Source organism: Mus caroli, unplaced genomic scaffold, assembly GCF_978045245.1.
Source record: "Mus caroli unplaced genomic scaffold, Mus_caroli_1 scaffold_2, whole genome shotgun sequence".
NCBI classification, from domain to species: Eukaryota; Metazoa; Chordata; class Mammalia; order Rodentia; family Muridae; genus Mus; species Mus caroli.
Genome location: NW_028227257.1, coordinates 60978819 through 61000530, shown reverse-complemented (window position 1 = coordinate 61000530; position 21712 = coordinate 60978819). Strand labels below are relative to the sequence as shown.

General features: G+C 53.4%; 1 protein-coding gene and 1 pseudogene across 1 annotated transcript; one reads left to right on the top strand and one right to left on the bottom strand.

Moving 5' to 3' along the window:
* Positions 1-2248: 2248 nt before the first annotated feature.
* Positions 2249-6776, bottom strand: LOC110284654 (uncharacterized; annotated as a pseudogene).
* On the top strand, positions 6503-16017 carry Dll4 (delta like canonical Notch ligand 4). Its single transcript, XM_021150456.2, has 11 exons — positions 6503-6891; positions 7000-7272; positions 7741-7798; positions 8604-8867; positions 9216-9276; positions 9369-9499; positions 11135-11304; positions 11481-11700; positions 12736-13438; positions 14403-14511; positions 14987-16017. The coding sequence occupies exons 1-11, from the start codon at positions 6826-6828 to the stop codon at positions 14990-14992; spliced, it is 2061 nt and encodes a 686-aa protein (XP_021006115.1). The 5' UTR covers positions 6503-6825; the 3' UTR covers positions 14993-16017.
* The last annotated feature ends 5695 nt before the right edge of the window (positions 16018-21712 follow it).

The window sequence follows — 21712 nt, the reverse complement described above, 5'->3', positions numbered from 1 at the left end:
GGATGAGCTTGCAAGCCAAGGGGGCTTGCAGCACAGGAGGGTTATGAGGAGAGAGGAGACCTGGACAGCTTTGCCCTAGGAAAGGCCCTGGGGCCAGGGGGAGATAAACCTGTAGAGAGGACCAAAGGTCAGCCTGTCAAGGGTAGGGGTCAGCCTGACAAGGGTAGGGGTCAGCCTGACAAGGTTAAAGGTCAGCCTGGCAAGGGTAGGGGTCAGCCTGTCAAGGGTAGGGGTCAGCCTGGCAAGGGTAGGGGTCAGCCTGGCAAGGGTAGGGGTCAGCCTGGCAAGGTTAAAGGTCAGCCTGGCAAGGATAGGGGTCAGCCTGGCAAGGGTAGGGTCAGCCTGGCAAGGGTAGGGGGCAGCCTGGCAAGGTTAAAGGTCAGCCTGACAAGGGTAGGGGGCAGCCTGGCAAGGCTAAAGGTCAGCCTGGCAAGAGTGGGGGGGCAGCCTGGCAAGAGTGGAAGCCAGCCTGGCAAGAGTGGGGGCCAGCCTGGCAAGGTTAAAGGTCAGCCTGGCAAGAGTGGAGGCCAGCCTGGCAAGAGTGGGGGCCAGCCTGGCAAGGTTAAAGGTCAGCCTGGCAAGAGTGGAGGTCAGCCTGGCAAGGGTGAGGGATGAGCAGATGAAGAGGCTTCTTTGGAAACCACAGGATGAAGAAATCAGGCCGACAGGGTGAGCTGCTCCCCTCCACCTGCCACATTCTTCAGCCCAGATGATGGTCGGAGGCAATGGCCATTTGGACACTGAGGAGCACATACCAGGAGGCCTCCAGCCTGACATGTGCTTTCCATTCAAGATGCTTGTTTTCTTTCTTTCTTTTTTCTCCTTCCTTCTTCTCTTCTCTTCTCTTCTCTTCTCTTCTCTTCTCTTCTCTTCTCTTCTCTTCTCTTCTCTTCTTTTCTCTTTTTGGAGCTTTGTGTCCTGTGTAGCTTTGGCTGTCCTGGAACTCACTCTGTAGACCAGACTGGCTTGAACTCACAGATCTGCCTGACTCTGCTTCCCTAGGGCTGGGTTTAAAAGCGTGCGCTAGCACACACACATGGCTAGGGTTTTTTTCCTTAGACAGGATCTTACTATATAAACTTAGGTGGTCTGGAACGTCTTCTGGATATAGAACAGACTGGCTTTGGACTCAGCTGCTTGCCTCTACCTCTTGATTTTATTTCGATTTTTCAAGTGTTTCTATGTGTGGACCTGAGGAAGTTAGAAAAGAGAGTCAGCTATCCTAGACCTGGAGTTATAGATGATGGTGAGCTTCCTAACACGGGTGCTGGCGACCACACTAGGGTCCTCCAGTGGCCTTGAACTCCTAACCCACCTCCTTCTACCTCCATGTGATGGGATCACACTACTTCCGGTTAAACTCGGGGTCCCTCAGCGAGGTAGTCCTGAGCCTTCCCCTGTCCCATGCCTCTCTGCTCATTGGTAGAGCGCGGACAGGAAGAAACCGGGGAAGGGGAAACCAGGGTTCCGGGCAACATGCCACGGAGGCTGCCCTAAGGCCCAGCCTCCTCTGTGGCTGGAAATACCCGCCGTGTTGTTCCTGGCCCTAGCTTTCCAGGCATCTCCTGGGTTTGGCAGATGTAGCTGAGGCAGCTGTGGGGTCGTCATCAGGTTGGCCCTTGCTAGCAGGCTTATCTCAGTTCTGCAGCTGCCAAGTCTGTGCCCTGTCCCACCTTCTCTCTTTTTTAACCAGCACCCACGAGGCCCTAAGCAAGCTTCCCACTCAGCAGGCACAGCCAAGCAGCAGCTTCTGCAATCCTTAGGTTCTCCTCTCAAGCCTACAGTCGCTGCAGGCCCTAGATGCTCTTACCGAGACAGAAAACTCCCCTCAGTGCCAGGCTCCGTGTTCTGGAAGGCCAAGGAAACAGTATGAAACCACTCCAGACCCTGTGCCTGGGTCCCCGGGAGGTGGTGGGAGGCCTTCCAGGCCTTAGGACAGACCCGAGCAGTTCTCTGCCGTGCCCAGTAATCCTGCCCACTTGGGTATCCTTTATTTGGCACATGTTGGGTCATCAGGCATGAGCAGTGGACAGTGAACCCAGGAAGTGGGGTCTCTCAGAGGCATGAGGAAAAGCCGAGCCCCGCCCCTCTCTCTCGGAGGCCAGCACCCTCTCTGATTAGATCCATTCAAGGATGACACCTCTTCCTTTCTGCAGGCCGCTGCTCTGAAAGACGACCCTCCAGCAGGAGAGTTGTCTCAGTGGGAAGGTTTTCTCTAGAAGGCCAGGTTGTTCAGTCAAGAACCTAATCACCGGCCTCCTACCAAAAAAGGCCCTTGACTTTTCACGCTCTGCTCTTTCCCCTCCTCCGTTCTGCTCCTCTTGCCTCTTCCCTTAGGAGTGTGTCCTCTGCCTTTTCCTCTACCCGTGAATTTCGTTTGTGCCCCGCCCCCGAGGTGGCCTCTAGTTGTCTTCATGTTGCCTAGAGGGAAAGAAAGGAACTAAATTATTCTTTGAGTTTTGCAAAATGGATAGTCGAATACAGTCTCCCAGATCGCTATTATTATCACTTTGCAGGGATGAAAGAACAGATGTAGAGCGGTGGTTACGTTTCTTGGCCAAATCCGAGTCATACTCATTCACCAGACTTAAGGGTAGAATGGGGTGAAACCCCAGGCCACCTCAGTGCTCGGGCCTCCTCTTCAATCCTCAGAATCCATTGTGACTTACAACACCATGCCCCTCTTCTCTCCTATCCCTGGGATTTTTATCATCAGTTCCTGCATCCTGTTCCTTCCTTGAAGCCCCCCAGCCAGTCCTCGAGGCCAATGCTAAGTCATCATCTTCCTCTCTCCTCCCTCAGCCTCAGGCCTATTCTCTGGGGAATCCACTCTGACTCTGGGCAAAAACTCCAAGCACGCAGTTTCTCCAAGGGGCAGTAGGGAAAAGTGCGCCGCGCCGCGGGGCGCTGCTTGCTAAGCGGGAAACCGGTTCCTAACCGCTGGCGCCCCTCGAGGGGAGGGGAGAGGGCGGAGGTGCTTCTGCGGCGGCATCTGTCCGAGGCGGGCGGGAAGCTGCTGCATTAAATTGTAAAATCGATTTATTGACCGGCAGGTGCGAGCAGCGGCAGATGGAGAGCAGCGCTGCCGGGGCGCATCTGCGGGGAGCGGCGGCATCGATCCTGGCCCCCCTCTCAAACCGTTCGTCTTGTTCCTTTCTGTCGGTTCACTCCTAAATGCGGGGCCAAGGTCCGAGAATCTGCGGCGCCTTAGTGGCTAGAGAAGTTTATTTCCCTTCCCCTACCCCCCTCCCAGCCTCTAGGCCCGAGCTGCGCCCCCACGGCTGCCAGGCTCTGCCAGCCCCACTGCCCCAGTTGGCACGCGGCGGGCCAGCCTGACGCGTGGCAGCGCCCTGCGGCAGATGAGGCACGCGCCGGCCTCATTTCAATGTGAATGGATCGAATGAAGCAGCCATGTGGCAGCAACAGTTTGCAAATCTCCCCGCCTTCTGTGCAGCTCCCCGGCCGCGGCTCGCAGCACGTGGCCCCTTCTCCGCAGCGACCGCAGCAGTGTCTCTCAAGGCTTAAGTGCCCCGCCCCGGCAGGCCTTCTTCCCCGCCCCCAGCCTGTCCTGCGGGCGCAGTAGCCCAGACCCCACCTCGCCTCTACCCGGGTGCAGTGTGCCAGGTCCAGATCGTTGTCCCCTGGGAAGGGTAGCCGGCGAGAGTTGAGATAACACCGCGCTGGAGGTCTCCGAGCTGCGCTGGTGGCCCTGGGGAGCGCTTGTAGGCTTCTAGCTAGGAAGGAGGCCCGAAGCCGCACCCCAGTAACCTGCAGCCAGTTTGGGGACACCGCTGAAAGACAGCTTTGGCATTTTTTTTTCAGTTCCGGGGGCTGGTTCTGCATAATGGGAGAATCTGAAAAATTGCGTGCACAGTGGCCAAGAGGAGGGAACAGTAGAAGCAGGAGACTTGTAGGGAGAAAGGCTTCGCCTGGCCTCCATGCTACTCGGGCTTCATGGCTGGGAAATGTTGAGGACGCTGAGGAGTCGAGAAGCTGTAGGCTCAAGAAAGCTGTTGTTTATGGGAACCCAGGTCGTATGGCTTAGAGACCTAGGGGGCATCTACGTCAGGGTCAGAGCCAGATGGCCCTGACTAGAGGCCTGCTATGAGCCTCACAACCTTCCATTCCTTTGAGTAACCAGAAGGGTGTTGTCTTTCTTCCGCTAGAGAGTCCGTTCTCGTACTAATTACGGAGTGACAGAGAAGGACTCCAGCTGTGTGGTCTGGAGAGACACCGGGCACCACAGCTTGAGCCCTTGGTGCCTAGTAATGTGGGTAAAGATTGATACCAGCAGATGGGAACTCTAGCAGGGACTCAAGGCTAAGGGTGGTGTCCTGAAGAGGAATATTGTAATAGGTGCTTCTGGTAAAGAGAGAGAGAAAAAAAAATGAACACTTTTTCCTTCTTAGGTCAGAAATTTTATAAGTGGATGATTTGTCCATTTCTGAGGAAAATAGTGATTCCAACTTTTGTTTGGCCCTTCACTATTTGCCAAATATTTTGGCATACTAATGTGTATGAGGGTAGGCCACTTCCAAAATAATAGATATCCCGTGTGGGAGTAGACGTCTCCCTTGAGAGTCAAGCAAGTGCCAGCGTTAGAGTTTCTACTAACTCCCAGGCTAGGATTTTGAGATTAAAACTGTTAGATGAAAACCATTAGAGTCAGGTGGGTTGCAAGCCCAGCTCCAAGGAGAGAGAGGGAACACCCTCTGGCACTCTAGGCAGGTCTACGGTGCAGAGGATGCAGACAGCGAGGATTTGGAAGTCCACTTGCCAGGACCGCCGGGAGGTACGCCTCGAGCTCCCCGTCCCTCGGGCCTGGGACTCGGCTTGCCCATAACCTACATTAACTCGCTAGTGCAGCCTGGGCCCATCTGCCGGCCCCCGCCTCACCTCGGTTCCCCACGCCAACCCGCTCGCGCCAGATGGTGGCTGGGAGGGGTGGCCGTGCGTGGGGGACCCCGGAGCCTGTCGCCTCACCTCACCCCACCCCCACCCCACGCTCACAACCTCATGTTTCTTACCCCCCCCCCAATTCTCCATCACCACCACACAAGTCAAAATATCAGACCACGTTCGTCATTGGCAGCTGTTGGGCTCCACTTCCCCCTACCACGGCCTCCCTGGGGCTGGAGCCGCGTCCCTGCTCCCCTCAATCCCCGCCCGCACTGATCTTATCATCGGACCATAGCCAGCCATCACCACGCGGGCGGGCTGACAGATGAAGCCACAGAGCCCCCACCGCTCTCAGTGTAGGAGAGAGAGGGGGGGGAGAGGGAGAGAGAGAGAGAGATCTAGCACCCCCCAAAACTGGGAGAAGCCAGCCCCCGTCTGCAGCCTCGGGGGAGCACGACGACGGGTTCTGGGAAAGCAGCTGCAGGGTTTGCGCTCGGAGGCCACCCGGGAGAGGCGCGCGAGTGACATGGGTGAAACCACCCGAAACTCAAACAACTCTATGCGCCTCCAGTTCCACCCTACATCCTGCCCTATGCAGAGAGATCTAGACCTGCTCAGCCTCAAGCTCTCTCACCTTGCCTCTCAACTGGCCCAAGGAAATTCTGGAATTAAGAAAGTTTCCTCCCTACTCCAGCGGAGCTAGGGGACGCGGGTGGGGGCCAGGATGAGGCTATGGAGACCAAGCGCGACCCAGGTGAGATAGGCACTGAGGGAAAGACTAGAACCTCATTACCATACAGCTGAGGACGCGCCCCCCCCAACTACTTCGAGAACCACGCCCCCCACCTCTCTTTCGAACCTCTAGTCCGGACTCTAGCACGAGCCAGGAGGGAGTGGGGGTGGGGGACAAAGAGAGAAGGCACGCGCTGGGCACGCCCCGCTGCTTGAGAGTGACACGCCTACCAGGTGCAGAGACGACCAGAGTCTTAGACGCTTGGCCCTTTGCCTTGCTTGGAATAGCCAGGGAAAGGTTAACGCGTCGGATGGCTTCCCTGCGGTGCTGGGGACGCGTGGAGGGTGGGCACACATAGGCTGGAGGCCAGCGAGGCAGGAGCTACCTAAAGTCTGGAAAGGAAAGGGAGATCCAAATCCCCTGGCCCTGCTTTTTGCTTTCCTAGTTTAAGCTTTCCCCACCTGCTAGAGGACTGTAGGTATCTAATGCCTGGATCAGGTGCACCGCCTACGGGGACCCCTTATAGTTTCCACCCCCTGGACCATTCGGGAACCACCTCACCTCCCGCCGCATCACTGGGCTACCCTCTATCCTCTGGTGGCGAGGGTCTCAGCCTTTAAGCAGACGATCTCTAAGGACTGCTCGCCGGGCACGCGCAGAGCTGGAAGCCCAGAAGTTGGAAGAGGGGCGGGGACCTGCGCCCTACTGGCTGGCTGACAGGGGGAGCGGCGGGGGCGGAGGCCCCCTCCGGTGGGTGCTGGGACTGTAGCCACTAGAGGCCTGGAGGGGAGGGGAGAGTGACCGTGAGTCTGTCTGACTGACAGGCTGCGAAGAGCAGCCAATATATATAAGAAAGGCTCCGGAGCAAGCAGGTTTCAGTAGCGGCGCTGCTCGCAGGCCGGGAACCCGAGGCCAACAGTTGCAGCCAAAGTCACTTGGGTGCAAGTCACTAGCCCGCTCGAGACCCTAGGATTTGCTCCAGGACAGGTACTTAGAGCAGCCACCGCCCAGTCGCCCTCACCTGGATTACCTACGGAGGCATCGAGCAGCGGAGTTTTTGAGAAGGCGACAAGGGAGCAGCGTCCCGAGGGGAATCAGCTTTTCAGGAACTGAACTGGCAGACGGACTTGCGGGAGAGCGACATCCCTAACAAGCAGATTCGGAGTCCCGGAGTGGAGAGGTCACCCCAAGGGATGACGCCTGCGTCCCGGAGCGCCTGTCGCTGGGCGCTACTGCTGCTGGCGGTACTGTGGCCGCAGGTAATGTCCCACGTCCTCTTCGCCCCCTCCCGCAGCGTTCCGGGCTTACGCCCCGGCCCCGGCTGAGCCTGACCGCTCTCCTCCCTCCTTCTCTCGGTCCCTGTGCAGCAGCGTGCTGCGGGCTCCGGCATCTTCCAGCTGCGGCTGCAGGAGTTCGTCAACCAGCGCGGTATGCTGGCCAATGGGCAGTTCTGCGAACCGGGCTGCCGGACTTTCTTCCGCATCTGCCTTAAGCACTTCCAGGCAACCTTCTCCGAGGGACCCTGCACCTTTGGCAATGTCTCCACGCCCGTATTGGGCACCAACTCCTTCGTCGTCAGGGACAAGAATAGCGGCAGTGGTCGCAACCCTCTGCAGTTGCCCTTCAATTTCACCTGGCCGGTAAGCACAACCTAAATGCACCGGGAGATCACCGAAGGGAAAGAAGGGAGCGCCGGGACACCAGACCCCCTTTCCAAAGCGCTCTCCGGAGAGCCCCAAGGGCTCTTTCTCTCCTGCCCCCGCCCCCCTTTCTCTCATAGGATCATCCCGGAGAGGCTTTGGTTAGTCTTTCCTCCTAGTTTCTTCCCTTTCCTTCTCCCCAATTCTTGGGATACGAATTTCATTACCAAAACTCCAACGCTGCGCCGCCCGCCCACCCACGGCTCTCACACTCCCGCATCCCTCATCCCTCCCCTGCCTTCTCAGCTCGCGCGCAGCACTGCGCGAACTCCAGTTATGTTGAGCCGAGCTCCGTAACTGTATCCTGCAATTAGATTAATTAAACAGGCTGCTGCGAGGCACCCCCTCCTTTCCCGCCCTGCTCATATCGCTATCTCTAATGTCCCCCACCCCCCTTTTGCTTCCCAGGGAACCTTCTCACTCAACATCCAAGCTTGGCACACCCCGGGAGACGACCTGCGGCCAGGTGAGTATCTAACTTCTCAGCCACAGGGGGGCGACATCACACAGCGCCGAAAGAGTTAACCAGTTATAGGCGGGGGTGGGGGTGGGGGACGCAGGCTTGGGGGTGGGGGCCAGGACGCTTAGCTTGGCCGGAGCTGCGCCCCGCGCTGGACGCTCGGATTCCGCTCGCTGCCTGGACTCAGAGCACAATTGCGTTTCCTGCGGGTTATTTTTGGCGTGGGAACGCGGGGAGCACGGCGGTGAGAAAGGCCGAGGCTGCCAGCGCCGCTGACGGGCCTCTTCCTGTATTTTACACCTTTTGCGAATTCCGCTCCTTTGGAAAGGGAATAATGGCTTTGGGATGTTGTTCTGACACAGAGGAAAAGGATATTTCACCAGCACAACAATTCTCACTTTGAAAAGGAAAAAGAAACACCATTACCTACGTCTAGAACAGAACCCCTTGCTCCCAATTCTCGAACCAGAAAACTTCCCCCTTTAATTTTTTCTTTTTTTTTTCCATTTTGACCTCTTTTCCTCTTTCCCCTCCGTATCTGCCTCCACAACCCTAGGATATCTTAACATCCGTCTATTGTACCTTTTTTTGAATGCTATCAAGCCCCCTGCACATGCACACACCCAGGGAAACTAAGTAGCAAGCTTCTGGGACCCTCTGGCCTGTGCTTACTTGCAGGTGGAGTTAATCTAGATAATTAGAGTGTGAACTGACCACCATAGTCACAACTAACGAGAGAGTTGGCAGCAGTCAACTCTGAATTAGGTTGGCTTTCTGAATCAGGTTCTCTGACCAAAGCCTCTTTCTGCAGAGACTTCACCAGGAAATTCGCTTATCAGCCAAATCATCATCCAAGGCTCCCTTGCTGTGGGTAAGGTTTGGCGAACAGATGAGCAAAATGACACCCTCACCAGACTGAGCTACTCTTACCGGGTCATCTGCAGTGACAACTACTATGGAGAGAGCTGTTCTCGCCTGTGCAAGAAGCGAGATGACCACTTCGGACATTATGAGTGCCAGCCAGATGGCAGCCTGTCTTGCCTGCCGGGCTGGACTGGGAAGTACTGTGACCAGCGTAAGTAGGCAGGCCCCCTGCGAGAATAGAAGGGATGGGATCTTCCCAAGAAAGCACTCAGAATGGGTCTGTGCTGCCTACTAGCTGGGTCTCAGGACCAGCTGGGGATGCTGTACTGTACCCTTAGTCTCAGAGCCTCCTCCGCAGTGCTTAAGCCTACAGGGTCCTTATTCTTCATCCCATGCAGTGTGATGTTCTCCCACCCCCTCGTCCCCTGGTCCCCTTTAATTTAACCATGGCTTCTCGGAGGCCAAGAGTAGGAAGTGAGCCCAGGGGAACAGGAGAGGAGGTTGAGGCTTCAGAGTCCATGGTACCACAACCTCATCCGGCCCTATTTCTTTTCCTTAGCTATATGTCTTTCTGGCTGTCATGAGCAGAATGGTTACTGCAGCAAGCCAGATGAGTGCATGTAAGTGGGGACAGGAAACGGGAGTGGGGGGGGGGCTCTCCCTTGTGAGCAGGTCTCCCATCTTACACTGGGCTCCCCTCTTGTCTTAACAGCTGCCGTCCAGGTTGGCAGGGTCGCCTGTGCAATGAATGTATCCCCCATAATGGCTGTCGTCATGGCACCTGCAGCATCCCCTGGCAGTGTGCCTGCGATGAGGGATGGGGAGGTCTGTTTTGTGACCAAGGTGAGTAAGGGAAGGAGAGATGGGGTGGCAGGGCCTGAAACTAGAGATGGTGACTGGACACCTTTCTTGGTGGCCAATAACTGACTTTCCTATTATTCTATTATTGTTCAAGGACAAGTCTCAGGACTTGTCTATGTGCACGTGGTGTGTGTGTGTGTGTGTGTGTGTGTGTGTGTGTGTGTGGTATTAGGAATGGAACTCGGGGTCTCTAACATACTAGGCAAGCACTCCACCTGTGAGCTCTACCTCAGTCCACTCACTGCTTTTAAAGGCTCTTTACAACTGACCAAAAAAGGGATGGTGGGAATTCTTCTCCACGTCCTGAAGAGCCAGGATGACTAAAGAGGCCAGGGGTAACAGCTTGGCAGCCTGCAGCTCATACTCATAAATTCTAGCAAGACTAAAGAGAAAGGGAAGGTTAGCGCTGTTCCTCTTTCTGCCTTGTAGTTACCTATTAACCCCCTGAGTGTTTGCTCACCTTCCAAGGCTCTCCCCTAAACAGCTGTCTGGTGGGGTGTGCCCACTGGCTGCCCTGGGCTGTGGCCAATCCAGGCCTTTGGATAGAGGGAACATGTAACTGCCTTTTTAGTGTGGCCACAGCCACCTGCCTTTCCCCAGTGACACTTGCCAGGCAGCTGCCTGAGCTCACACAGTCTCTACCTGACATTTGAGGATTGCCACTCTTTTGCCCACATAGGAGTCTTTGAGCTCCAGTCTTATCAAGAGGGAATCTTTTCTTTTACATCCCTGTAGCCAGCTGCATCCTCCCATTTTCAGGGTCAAGTACTGTGCCTGCTGCCATGACAACACCACACGGGCCTGGAGAGGATGGGGAGTGGGTTTGCCAAGCTGGAAAAAGCTTGCCTAGGTCCTGACTTGTTGCCAGAATGGAATTCAGTCCTTGTATGTTTCCCCCCTTCTTTCCCCTCACTCCTCTCCTCCCCCCCCCACATCTCTCTCTCTGACACACAGAACTTCTCTTCTTTATTTCTGCTCCCAACACACACACACACACACACACACACACACACACACACACACACACACATCTCTCCCTTTCTGCCATCCACATTTGCTCCCAGGTGACAGTCGTTTACTCACTGTATGCAAACACAACCCTTCCAACCCCTCTGTTTGCTTTGTCTGGCTCTCCCTCCTTGTTCTCCTCCAACAAGAAAACAAATAGCTATCATTCAAAATACACTTTCAACACCTCCTTTAGAAGATGCCGGTCCTGCCTGTGGTGGCTCTTATGCCCCCTCACTCTTTCCACCTGTTGAATTTTTGCTCTTCCTTCTAGTCCTTCCAGGCATGCACCTCCTCTGTGAAGCCTTTCCTGACTTCCTCATTGGCTAAGGGCCTCTTCTTCATCTTGCTCTGGCTGGAAATGTTTGTGAGCATACCCAGCAGGATGCTGGCCAATTGTGCTTTGTCTCCAACTTTTGGTATATTTATACAGTTTATATGTAGTTTCAGGCGAGTTAATGCTCAGGATTTCACAGGCAGAGAAAGGAGGGATGCCTGGGCCTGGAAAACTTATGAGTTTAAACTTCTTTGGGCCAAATACAGGGTGACCTTGAGTGGAGGTGGGAGAGTTCCTGGTTCCACTCAGCTGGTTTTTTCCTGTCTCCACAGATCTCAACTACTGCACTCACCACTCTCCGTGCAAGAATGGATCAACGTGTTCCAACAGTGGGCCAAAGGGTTATACCTGCACCTGTCTCCCAGGCTACACTGGTGAGCACTGTGAGCTAGGACTCAGCAAGTGTGCCAGCAACCCCTGTCGAAATGGTGGCAGCTGTAAGGTGAGACCCACATCAGCTCAGGAAGGCACAGGTCTAACCAGGTCGCATCCAGTCAGTGTGGTTGCATATGCATGCATGGATGGGCACTCTGGACATGTAGAGGCTAGGCACCAACCTCATACATCCTTGTCCCATCCCCCGGGCCCAACTTTAGCTTGTTTGTATTTTCTCTCCAGGACCAGGAGAATAGCTACCACTGCCTGTGTCCCCCAGGCTACTATGGCCAGCACTGTGAGCATAGTACCTTGACCTGTGCGGACTCACCCTGCTTCAATGGGGGCTCTTGCCGGGAGCGCAACCAGGGGGCCAGTTATGCCTGCGAATGCCCCCCCAACTTTACCGGCTCTAACTGTGAGAAGAAAGTAGACAGGTGTACCAGCAACCCGTGTGCCAATGGTAAGCCCTTCTGTCACCTTACTAACCTGCTGAAGTGACCCCGGGCCAGAGAGCCTGAGAGAATCGTGAGGAGAGAGACCTGTCTGCTATTGTGGTCAGACTGACTGAAACAGGCTCCACTTTGGTTTGGAGGGTGAAGGACTTTATGCATTATGGAGAGTAGGGCTTTGGAGAAGAAGGTCATCGATAGGCCGAAGGTGAGGGTAGTGAACCTCTGTATGACCTCTGTTCTTATCCCGTGGGTGAGCCTCGGCCTGACAAGGCTAGCTTGTGCCCTCCTCAGGAAGCCTTGAATTAGAAAGGATGTTGGAGGCTTCACATTCCCTTTTCAAGGGAGGCTGGTGATAGAGCTCTGTACCTTGAGGCCTCATCTTCCCCGACATTCACCTAGAAAGAGTGTAGCACAAAGAATCTGGAATACCCAGTGCTTTTTGATACACAGAACACGTTGGTAGGTGATGGTCTAAGAGGCAGGCAAGCAGGCAACCATTCAGGAGCTGACAAGGCCCTGGGAGGGGCAGTGTGATCTGTTCTCACTCCCCTGGGCTACGGTTTTATCATTCCTGAATGGGAAAATGAAACTACGTGTCTTTGGTGTGAAGAATGCACATGGCCAGCACTTCCTGTGCGTGGTCTATACTATTCTACCTTGCGTCTTCCCTACTGATCCTCAGGGCTACCTGTAAAAGGATCAAATTCTCCAGTTTAGCAGGTGAGGAGACCAAGACTAAGGGATCAGGTGAAGCTACAGGTGTCAGATCTCCTGCCAGGGAGATCAAGCCAAGCATATCTGTCTGACCCTAAATTCTGGAAGACGCCAGTAACTATTATCCAATAGCCCACTGCGGCATGGAGAACTAGGATTACGCCAGAGGTCAGGGCTTTGGAGTCTTTGTACAGTTCTCTGTAGAGAGCTCTCTGTCCACGCAGGCTGAACACACGGTGGTAGAAGAGCTTAAGCTCGTGGGGGAGACCTCATTCCCTTCACCTGGGAATCCACAGGCTATTGCTGATGCGGGTCCTGTGCCCTTACAGGAGGCCAGTGCCTGAACAGAGGTCCAAGCCGAACCTGCCGCTGCCGGCCTGGATTCACAGGCACCCACTGTGAACTGCACATCAGTGATTGTGCCCGAAGTCCCTGTGCCCACGGGGGCACTTGCCACGATCTGGAGAATGGGCCTGTGTGCACCTGCCCCGCTGGCTTCTCTGGCAGGCGCTGCGAGGTGCGGATAACCCAGGATGCCTGTGCCTCCGGACCCTGCTTCAATGGGGCCACCTGCTACACCGGCCTCTCCCCAAACAACTTCGTCTGCAACTGTCCTTATGGCTTTGTGGGCAGCCGCTGCGAGTTTCCCGTGGGCTTGCCACCCAGCTTCCCCTGGGTAGCCGTCTCGCTGGGCGTGGGGCTGGTGGTACTGCTGGTGCTGCTGGTCATGGTGGTAGTGGCTGTGCGGCAGCTGCGGCTTCGGAGGCCCGACGACGAGAGCAGGGAAGCCATGAACAATCTGTCAGACTTCCAGAAGGACAACCTAATCCCTGCCGCGCAGCTCAAGAACACGAACCAGAAGAAGGAGCTGGAAGTGGACTGTGGCCTGGACAAGTTCAACTGTGACAAACTGCAGAACCACACGTTGGACTACAATCTAGCCCCGGGACTCCTAGGGCAGGGCAGCATGCCTGGGAAGTATCCTCACAGTGACAAGAGCTTAGGAGAGAAGGTGCCACTTCGGTTACACAGGTAAGCCACACCTGGAAACCCATAGCTTGGTCACGGACCCTTCCATAGTTTGACAGGATCTCCTAGGCTGAGTGGGAGGCTGGCATCAGGCCTTGGCAACTTTTAATCAAGTAAAATTGTAGTACTGACAAGAAGACACCCTAGTTACATTTATTTTGGGGGAGGGGTTAGGGTTTTTTGGGACAGGGTTTCTCTGTGTAGCCCTGGCTGTCCTGGAACTCACTCTGTAGACCAGGCTGGCCTGGAATTCAGAAATTCCCCTGCCTCTGCCTCCTGAGTGCTGGGATTAAAGGAGTGTGTCACCACGCCCGGCTTCTAGTTACATTTCTATAGGGACCCAGGCACAGTGGCACATACTTTGTAGCTCTTAACTACTTAGGCTAAGACAGGAGGATGGCAAGTTTGATGCTAGCCTGGGTAACATAGCAGCAGATCATGTCTCAAAAACATTGAGATGGCTCACAAGCCTGGGGACTGAATCTGACCTCCAGGACCTACATATTAGAAGTCCTTTGACTTCCGAGACAGTGCAGTCACACGCACATGCACACACACACACATGTGTAATAATTTTTAAGAATTCTGCTAGGGATCTTTTACTAGGGAAGTCCCTCTCATTCATTCATTCATTCATTCATTCATTCTTAACTCCCAAATACCAAGTGTCCACAGTATATCTCTCGTGGTTTCCATCTTCCCACAGTAGGGCTTGTCTCTAGTGGCAATACTGGCTTTTTCTGGTTTGGTCGGCTCCTGTAGCTCCCTTAGAGGACTATTCTAACTCTCTGCCCCTGAAGGCCAGCACTGAGCATCCTCCCCAATGCCCTCCCCGACTCCCTCCGGACCCCTGCAGCACATACCCCAAAGGGGATCTCTGGGATCTAGAGTGACAGCTCCTTGCACCTCCAGGCTTGACCCCTCCCCTACTTCTTCCTTCTTACCTCCCTGTCTTCTGTTCCTTCAGTGAGAAGCCAGAGTGTCGAATATCAGCCATTTGCTCTCCCAGGGACTCTATGTACCAGTCAGTGTGTTTGATATCAGAAGAGAGGAACGAGTGTGTCATTGCCACAGAGGTGAGTTCTGGGCTGGACTTCCCTCTAAGCACGCCCCCTCCTGCTTTGTGTGGGTGGGGAAAAAATGCCCTGTTCACTAGCAATCTCATTCCTGAAGGGGTGGATCAGAGATCTCTTCCTTGGTATGTAGTGGCTCTTGGGTGCCCTGCTGGCCCCATTGCCACAGAGGGAGTGATACTGGAGCCAGGTGGTATGCCTGACTTGGCAGCTGTGCCAGTGAAAGGGACATAGTCAAGGAGCCGGAGAAGGCTCAGGCAGAGCTTTCAGGAACTATCCCCCACTTGCCTTTGGGTGAAGATGGTTACCTGTGTCTGCCTACTTGCTTCCTCCATTAAACCCCACTTGTATGTCTTAGAGCAGGAGGCTGAGGGCACTACCTCTTCCTCAGTGGCGTCTCCTAGAGAGGTCCAGAGCACCTCTGGATCATTGCATACCCCCAGTGTAACCATTTTCCCATTTTGTATGTGATCCCCAGGTATAAGGCAGGAGCCTACTCGGACACCCAGCTCCGGCCCAGCAGCTGGGCCTTCCTTCTGCATTGTTTACATTGCATCCTGTATGGGACATCTTTAGTATGCACAGTGCTGCTCTGCGGAGGAGGAGGGAATGGCATGAACTGAACAGACTGTGAACCCGCCAAGAGTCGCACCACCTCTGCACACCTCCAGGAGTCTGCCTGGCTTCAGATGGGCAGCCCCGCCAAGGGAACAGAGTTGAGGAGTTAGAGGAACATCAGTTGAGATGATATCTAAGGTGCCTCTCGAACTGGACTTGCTCTGCCAACAGTGGTCATCATGGAGCTCTTGACTGTTCTCCAGAGAGTGGCAGTGGCCCTAGTGGGTCTTGGCGCTGCTGCAGCTCCTGTGGGCATCTGTATTTCCAAAGTGCCTTTGCCCAGACTCCATCCTCACAGCTGGGCCCAAATGAGAAAGCAGAGAGGAGGTTTGCAAGGGATAAGCCGCCTGCAGGCAGAACAGCCTTGGAGTTTGGCATAAAGCAGGAGCTACCCTGCAGGTGAGGAAAGCCCGAGGAGGGGACACGTGTGACTCCTGCCTCCAACCACAGCAGGTGGGGTGCCACCTGCAGCTTCTAGGCAAGAGTTGGTCCTTCCCCTGGTCCTGGTGCCTCTGGGCTCATGTGAACAGATGGGCTTAGGGCACGCCCCTTTTGCCAGCCAGGGGTACAGGCCTCACTGGGGAGTTCAGGGCCTTCATGCTAAACTCCCAATAAGGGAGATGGGGGGAGGGGGCTGTGGCCTAGGCCCTTCCCTCCCTCACACCCATTTCTGGGCCCTTGAGCCTGGGCTCCACCAGTGCCCACTGCTGCCCCGAGACCAACCTTGAAGCCGATCTTCAAAAATCAATAATATGAGGTTTTGTTTTGTAGTTTATTTTGGAATCTAGTATTTTGATAATTTAAGAATCAGAAGCACTGGCCTTTCTACATTTTATAACATTATTTTGTATATAATGTGTATTTATAATATGAAACAGATGTGTACAGGAATTTATTACTTCTTGGGTCCTATCTGTGTAATAGCAGAGTGGGGATCTTTTTCCTGCCTCCCTATCCCAAATTCAAAGCCCCTTATCTTCTCGCTGTTGAGTGGCTCTGCGGGAACCCCAGGGCCTGTGCATGCTTGGGTTTGCCATGTTGTGTAGAAGGGTGGTGTCTCAGTCCAGTCTTTGGGCAGCCTGGCCTTGGCCTCCCGTGTCTGGTGACTTTAAGCCTGGTGCTCCTACCCTACTTTAAGTTCCATGGGGCTAGTTTCCCCTGCCTTGATTTTCTCCCATTGAGGAAGAGTCTCTCATTACTTATTCAAAAGTGCTCTTTTATTAGATCATGAGTGACGTCCCCTCGGGTACTTCTTCCTGCCACTGGGACATTTGGGTTGTACTGGCACCTGCACTTCTGGTACTAGTGTGGAACTGGTCTGGGATGAGGAAGGTGGGGAGGGGATCTGCCCTAGATTTATCTTTTTCGAAGTTGGGCAGAGCTGAAGGGATGGCTGAGGCTACAAGGGGAGGGTCAGAGCCTTCCCTGACTCTGTTGCTCAGGCTGAGACACTGATGAGGGAGTTTCCAGTCTACTCCATGCCCAGCTTCCTCTAAGGCACAGGATAGTCCCCGGGGTGCTGATTCTCCCTCTGCAGCCACCAATGTCACCCCATGTCAAGCAAATTGTGAGAAACAACAGCAACCACCACCCAAAGCCAGTGAGAAGCTATGCAGAGGCTCCTAGCCAGTCCATAGTAAAGCAAAAGCAGACCCAACAGATGCCTTTCTCTTAGTGGAATCCAACTTCAGGAGGCAAACTACTCCCCAACCCCGGCTCCAGTATGGTGGACAGGAGCTGGGTGCCCGTTGGACTCCTCATGTCCCAGGAGTGTGCATTTGCTCCATCCACGGCTTGGCCATCATTCCCTGTTGCTCTCCTGCACACACAGGGTATCAAACAGGAAAACATTCAGGGAACCGTTCCCACAGCCTGAGCCGACAGCAGGGGGAAGAACAACACGACCTCACTCTTCCTGCCCAAAATGAAACAGGAAAGCGGCTTCTAGGCTCTGGGGGGTGGGGGAGGCTGGGCTGGGACAGAAGTCGAGATGACGAGGCTCCCATGTGGGGGACAGGTAGGACACCCGCAGGCCTGCACGTCCACACCACCCGGCGAGGCTATATTGCCAGATGGTCGGAGAAGAACCCTGGAGGGGTCCTGGTGGCTGTCTCAATCCATTTTACCACCCGATACCCTAGTCAAGGAGCTGAGAGAGAGCCCAACACATGATCGCTGCTTTCTGGTGCAAGTTGGAACTTGAGCAAGGGACTTAGTGTGGAATGCTTGTGGGGGCTCCAACCTGCGCCCACGCCACGCCCTCTTCCCAGCAACTCAGATGTGGGCCCAGTTCTTACCTGGAGTGTGAACAAAAAATATACATATATTTTTTTTCCCCAGAAATTCCCGAAGGTCTCTCCTTGAGAGGCCACACATCCCCATCACAGAGGTAGGGAGGGGTACTTAATGGTCTCTTGATCACTCCAAGAGTCCAGGAGACTTGGCATTCAAACAATATTAGATTATAACTCTAGAAGCATTGTAAAGCGTCTCAAGAGCCTGGCAAATGCTCTTCTTTGAATATTTTATAATAGAATTAAAGTTTAGCAGTTCCTCAGTAACTTGGAGTTACAGTCCTGTCTAAAGAATTAGTCTGACCTCCTGGTGACCTTCGGGCCTGAGGACAGCTGCTTTTCCAGAGCTTGTTGGCTGGTGACCACCTGGAGATCCTTGTCCTCTGGGTTGGGAGGGGCTGCAGTCATGCCTCTCTTGGCTAGCCCTGGCACAGTTGGATCTCAACTGGGGGGCAAATGAGTGTACAACGGTTCCAACCTGCTTTGACTCAGGCTAGCTGAGGCCACTAGACTCAAGCAAGGTGTACAGTGTTTCACCTCTGCCAGGGACCCTACAGGGCCCTCCTTTGGCTCCCTCCTCCCTTCCCTATGTTATCTCCACGTGGGTCTGCACCATCTGTGGGCCCAACCCTCCGCCCCCGTGTGACCTGCTGCATTCCGGGAAGGAGATGGAAGTGATTCATTCAGGGAACTGTGACTGTCCCTTCCCGGGGAGGGGATGCTCCTGGGAGACCCCAGAGGTCTTTCCCCAGGGGCCGCGCCCACGACCCCACGCCTCCCAGGGTGGCTGGACTGGGTTGGGCAGAGGAAGAGGCAGGTGCGTCGCCCGCCCGCCGGGGTCAGCTCTCCACCTGCAGCCACTGCCGGGCGCCCGAGAGCGCTGCGGCTCCCCGCCCTCTGCTCTTTGTTACAGCCTGACTTCCTGTTTGTGGTCGCCGACCCCGGCTTACTTCCCGGGCCGGGAAGCCGCCGAAGGCCGCGAGTTTCTCGGGGACACTCCCACTGGGTCCAGCCTCCTGCCTCCTCCGAGTCCCGCCCCTGGCCCGGGAACCCGCGCGGGGCCGTAGCCGCGGGAAGCGGGAGCCTCGGGCGGGTGTCGCGGCGGGATGGCAGAGCAATCGCCAGACACTAGAGGGCGCTGCGCGCTTGTCCGTCTGGAGGCTCATGGGACCGCCCCGGACCAAAGCTGGGGACCAGTCCAGGAATCCTAAATCACCTTGTGTCTGTATCCCACAGAGCTCGGTTCTGGTTCTGTACCGCTAAGCTCAGGGAGTAATTGGCGATGCTTTCCTCCAAATATTGTCCTGGTGTTCAGAAAGCAAGGCCTCTTCATCTGCTAAAGCCAACTCTGCGAAATCCCCCATCATCTTTTGGCCACCACTAGCAGGTGGTCATTTTTTCCACCTGGGTGGAAGAGAGCAGGTTGGAAAGGGTTTGAGTTTATGGCTAAAACTAAACCTCCTTCCAGTACCATCCCTCACTGCCAAGTGTTCTGGGACACCCATTTCCTCAACACTCTTTCAATTCCTATATTAAATATAGGCCAGACACTGATGGCAGAGCATAGTTGCTTATCTGAAGACACTAACTAATCTGGAGAAGCTAACCATCCAGTTATTGATTGGTGACTGACTGACTGAATTACTGAGACAGGGACTTAGATTAGTCTGGCTTTAAATTCTATATAAGTAGCTAAAGATGACCTTGTCTTGGGGACAGGAAAAAGGGCTAAATCCAGTTGAATCCACTTGGAATAATGAACTACAGTGGTTTCAAATGCAAGCTGCTGTGAATTAAGGATTGGGTCCTACAAAGGACAAGAAATGAAGACTGGGTACTCCAGAGCTGAACACCATTAATCAGAAAGAAAAGCAGGGCATAATAACTGGCACTTGGGACAAAGTGAATGAGATCTAGGCCAGAATGGTCTACACACAGCAAGTTCCAGGACAGCCAGGACTATACACACACACACACACACACACAAGAGAGAGAGAGAGAGAGAGAGAGAGAGAGAGAGAGAGAGAGAGAGAGACTCACATACACAGAGAGACTCACAGAGAGAGAGAGAGAGAGAGAGAGAGAGACTCACACAGAGAGAGAGAGAGAGAGAGAGAGAGAGAGAGAGAGAGAGAGACTGTCTCTAAGACTCATACAACAATAACTATAATGAGAAAGAGAGGCAGCGGCAGAGAGAATTCGGAGAGATTTCAAGAGAGGACACTGCCCAGGTGACAAGGGTTATGTGCTTTTGAATGTTTACAGAGCGAAGAAAAGTATACTAAATGACCCCTCCCTTCTGCTTGTGCACAAGATGACATATTTCTTTCTTGGCAATAGAGCACTGCCGTGAAATATTATGGCTGTTGAACTGTCATCAAGTGCATGGTCTTTGATTCATGAAATACCTGCAAACAGAGAGGGGCTTTGATCCACAGAGCATCTATGGTGGCATCAGAGTCTTCCCCTAGCCCTAACTACCTAACTTACCCTCTGTTTCCTGTCTCTATCCATCCTTATAACAGGGGACCCTAAATGACTTTGGGAGGAGGTAGAGCAAAGATCAATGGAGCTGCTTCAGGCTGAGGAGGGATGTTGAATACTGACGTCAGTTGAGGCCCCTATTAAGAGACTTGTCTAATGGCCCATGGTAGAAGTTAGACCCATCTCAGGTTGTATGGATGTAATATGTATTTCAATAGTGACCATAAGCACATCATAAGATCAAACAAACACGTATCGAAATCAGTATCATGTATGATAGGAAGGACCAGACCCAGAGCACCCTTTCTTCTAGGATCTGACCTTACCAAGAATCTTGAGCCACTAAACAAACTCTTTCAGTGTATATTTTGATTTTGATAGTTGTTTGCCTTCTCCCTACCCCCAAGTCCATATTATTTACTCAGAAGTAATAGGTCTCACTAATAAGACTGCAAGTACCACCCACCTGAGAAGTGAGAAAGTCTAAGGCTTTTGCTTTTTTGTTTGTTTTGATTGTATGTGTATGGGTGTTTTATCTGCACATATGCCTGTGGACTACCAATGGGCCTGGTGCCTGCAGATGGCAGGAGACTGTGTCAGATCTCCGGAGGCTAGAGTCACAGATGGCTCTGAATAGTCAACTGTGTTCAGGGAATCAAACTAGTGTGGAAGAAGCCAGTGCTCTTAACCACTGAGCCATTTCTCTAGCCCATCTGTGGTGGTTTGAATACACTTGGCCCAGGGAGTGACACTACTTGAAGGTGTCGCCTTGTTGGAAGTGTGTCACTGTGGGTGTGGGCTTTAAGACCCTCATCCTAGCTGCCTAGAATCCAGTCTTTTAGTGGCCTTCAGATGAAGAGGTAGAACGCTCAGCTCCTCCCACACCATGCGTGCCTAGATGCTCCCACCTTGATGATAATGGACTGAACCTCTGAACCTGTAGCCCAGCCCCAGTTAAATGTTTTCCTTATAAGAGTTGTCTTGGTCATGGTGTTTATTCACAGCAGTAAAACCCTAAGGAAGACACCTTCCTTCCAGTTTTGAAGGACTACATCAACTAGCAGACTGGTTAAAGCTCTGTTGTTGAGTTTAGGGGCTTGAAGGCCCAAGAAACTGTAGGATTTGGGAGAGAGTGTGAATACTTAATTGGAATTTAAATATGGTGAAACTAGTAATCATGAAGAAACTCTTAAAGATATCCCAACTGTCATGTATGGATCCACAGAAGAACTTGGGGACACAGTGAATTAGTCACATTTAGGGCATCATCTCATAGTAAAGAGTATTTATTTTAGAAAGGATCCCAAGTTAGAAATGCCTTCTGAGCCGGGCAGTTGGGGCATATGCCTTTAATCCCAGCACTTGGGAAGCAGAGGCAGGCGGATTTCTTTCTTTCTTTCTTTCTTTCTTTCTTTCTTTCTTTCTTTCTTTCTTTCTTTTCTTTTCTTTTCTTTCTTTTCTTTCTTTCTTTCTTTCTTTCTTTCTTTCTTTCTTTCTTTCTTTCTTTCTTTCTTTCTTTCTTCTTCCTTCCTTCCTTCCTTCCTTCCTTTCTTTCTTTCTTTCCTTCTTTCTTTCTTTCTTTCTTTCTTTCTTTTTGGTTTGTTTGTTTTTTTGAGACAGGGTTTCTCTATATAACTCTGGCTCTCCTGGAACTCACTCTGTGGACCAGGCTGGCCTGGAACTCAGAAATTCACCTGCCTCTGCCTCCCGAGTGCTGGGATTAAAACCATGTGGCAGGTGGATTTCTGAGTTCCAGGACAGCCAGGGCTACACAGAGAAACCCTGTCTCGAAAAACAAAAACAAAAAA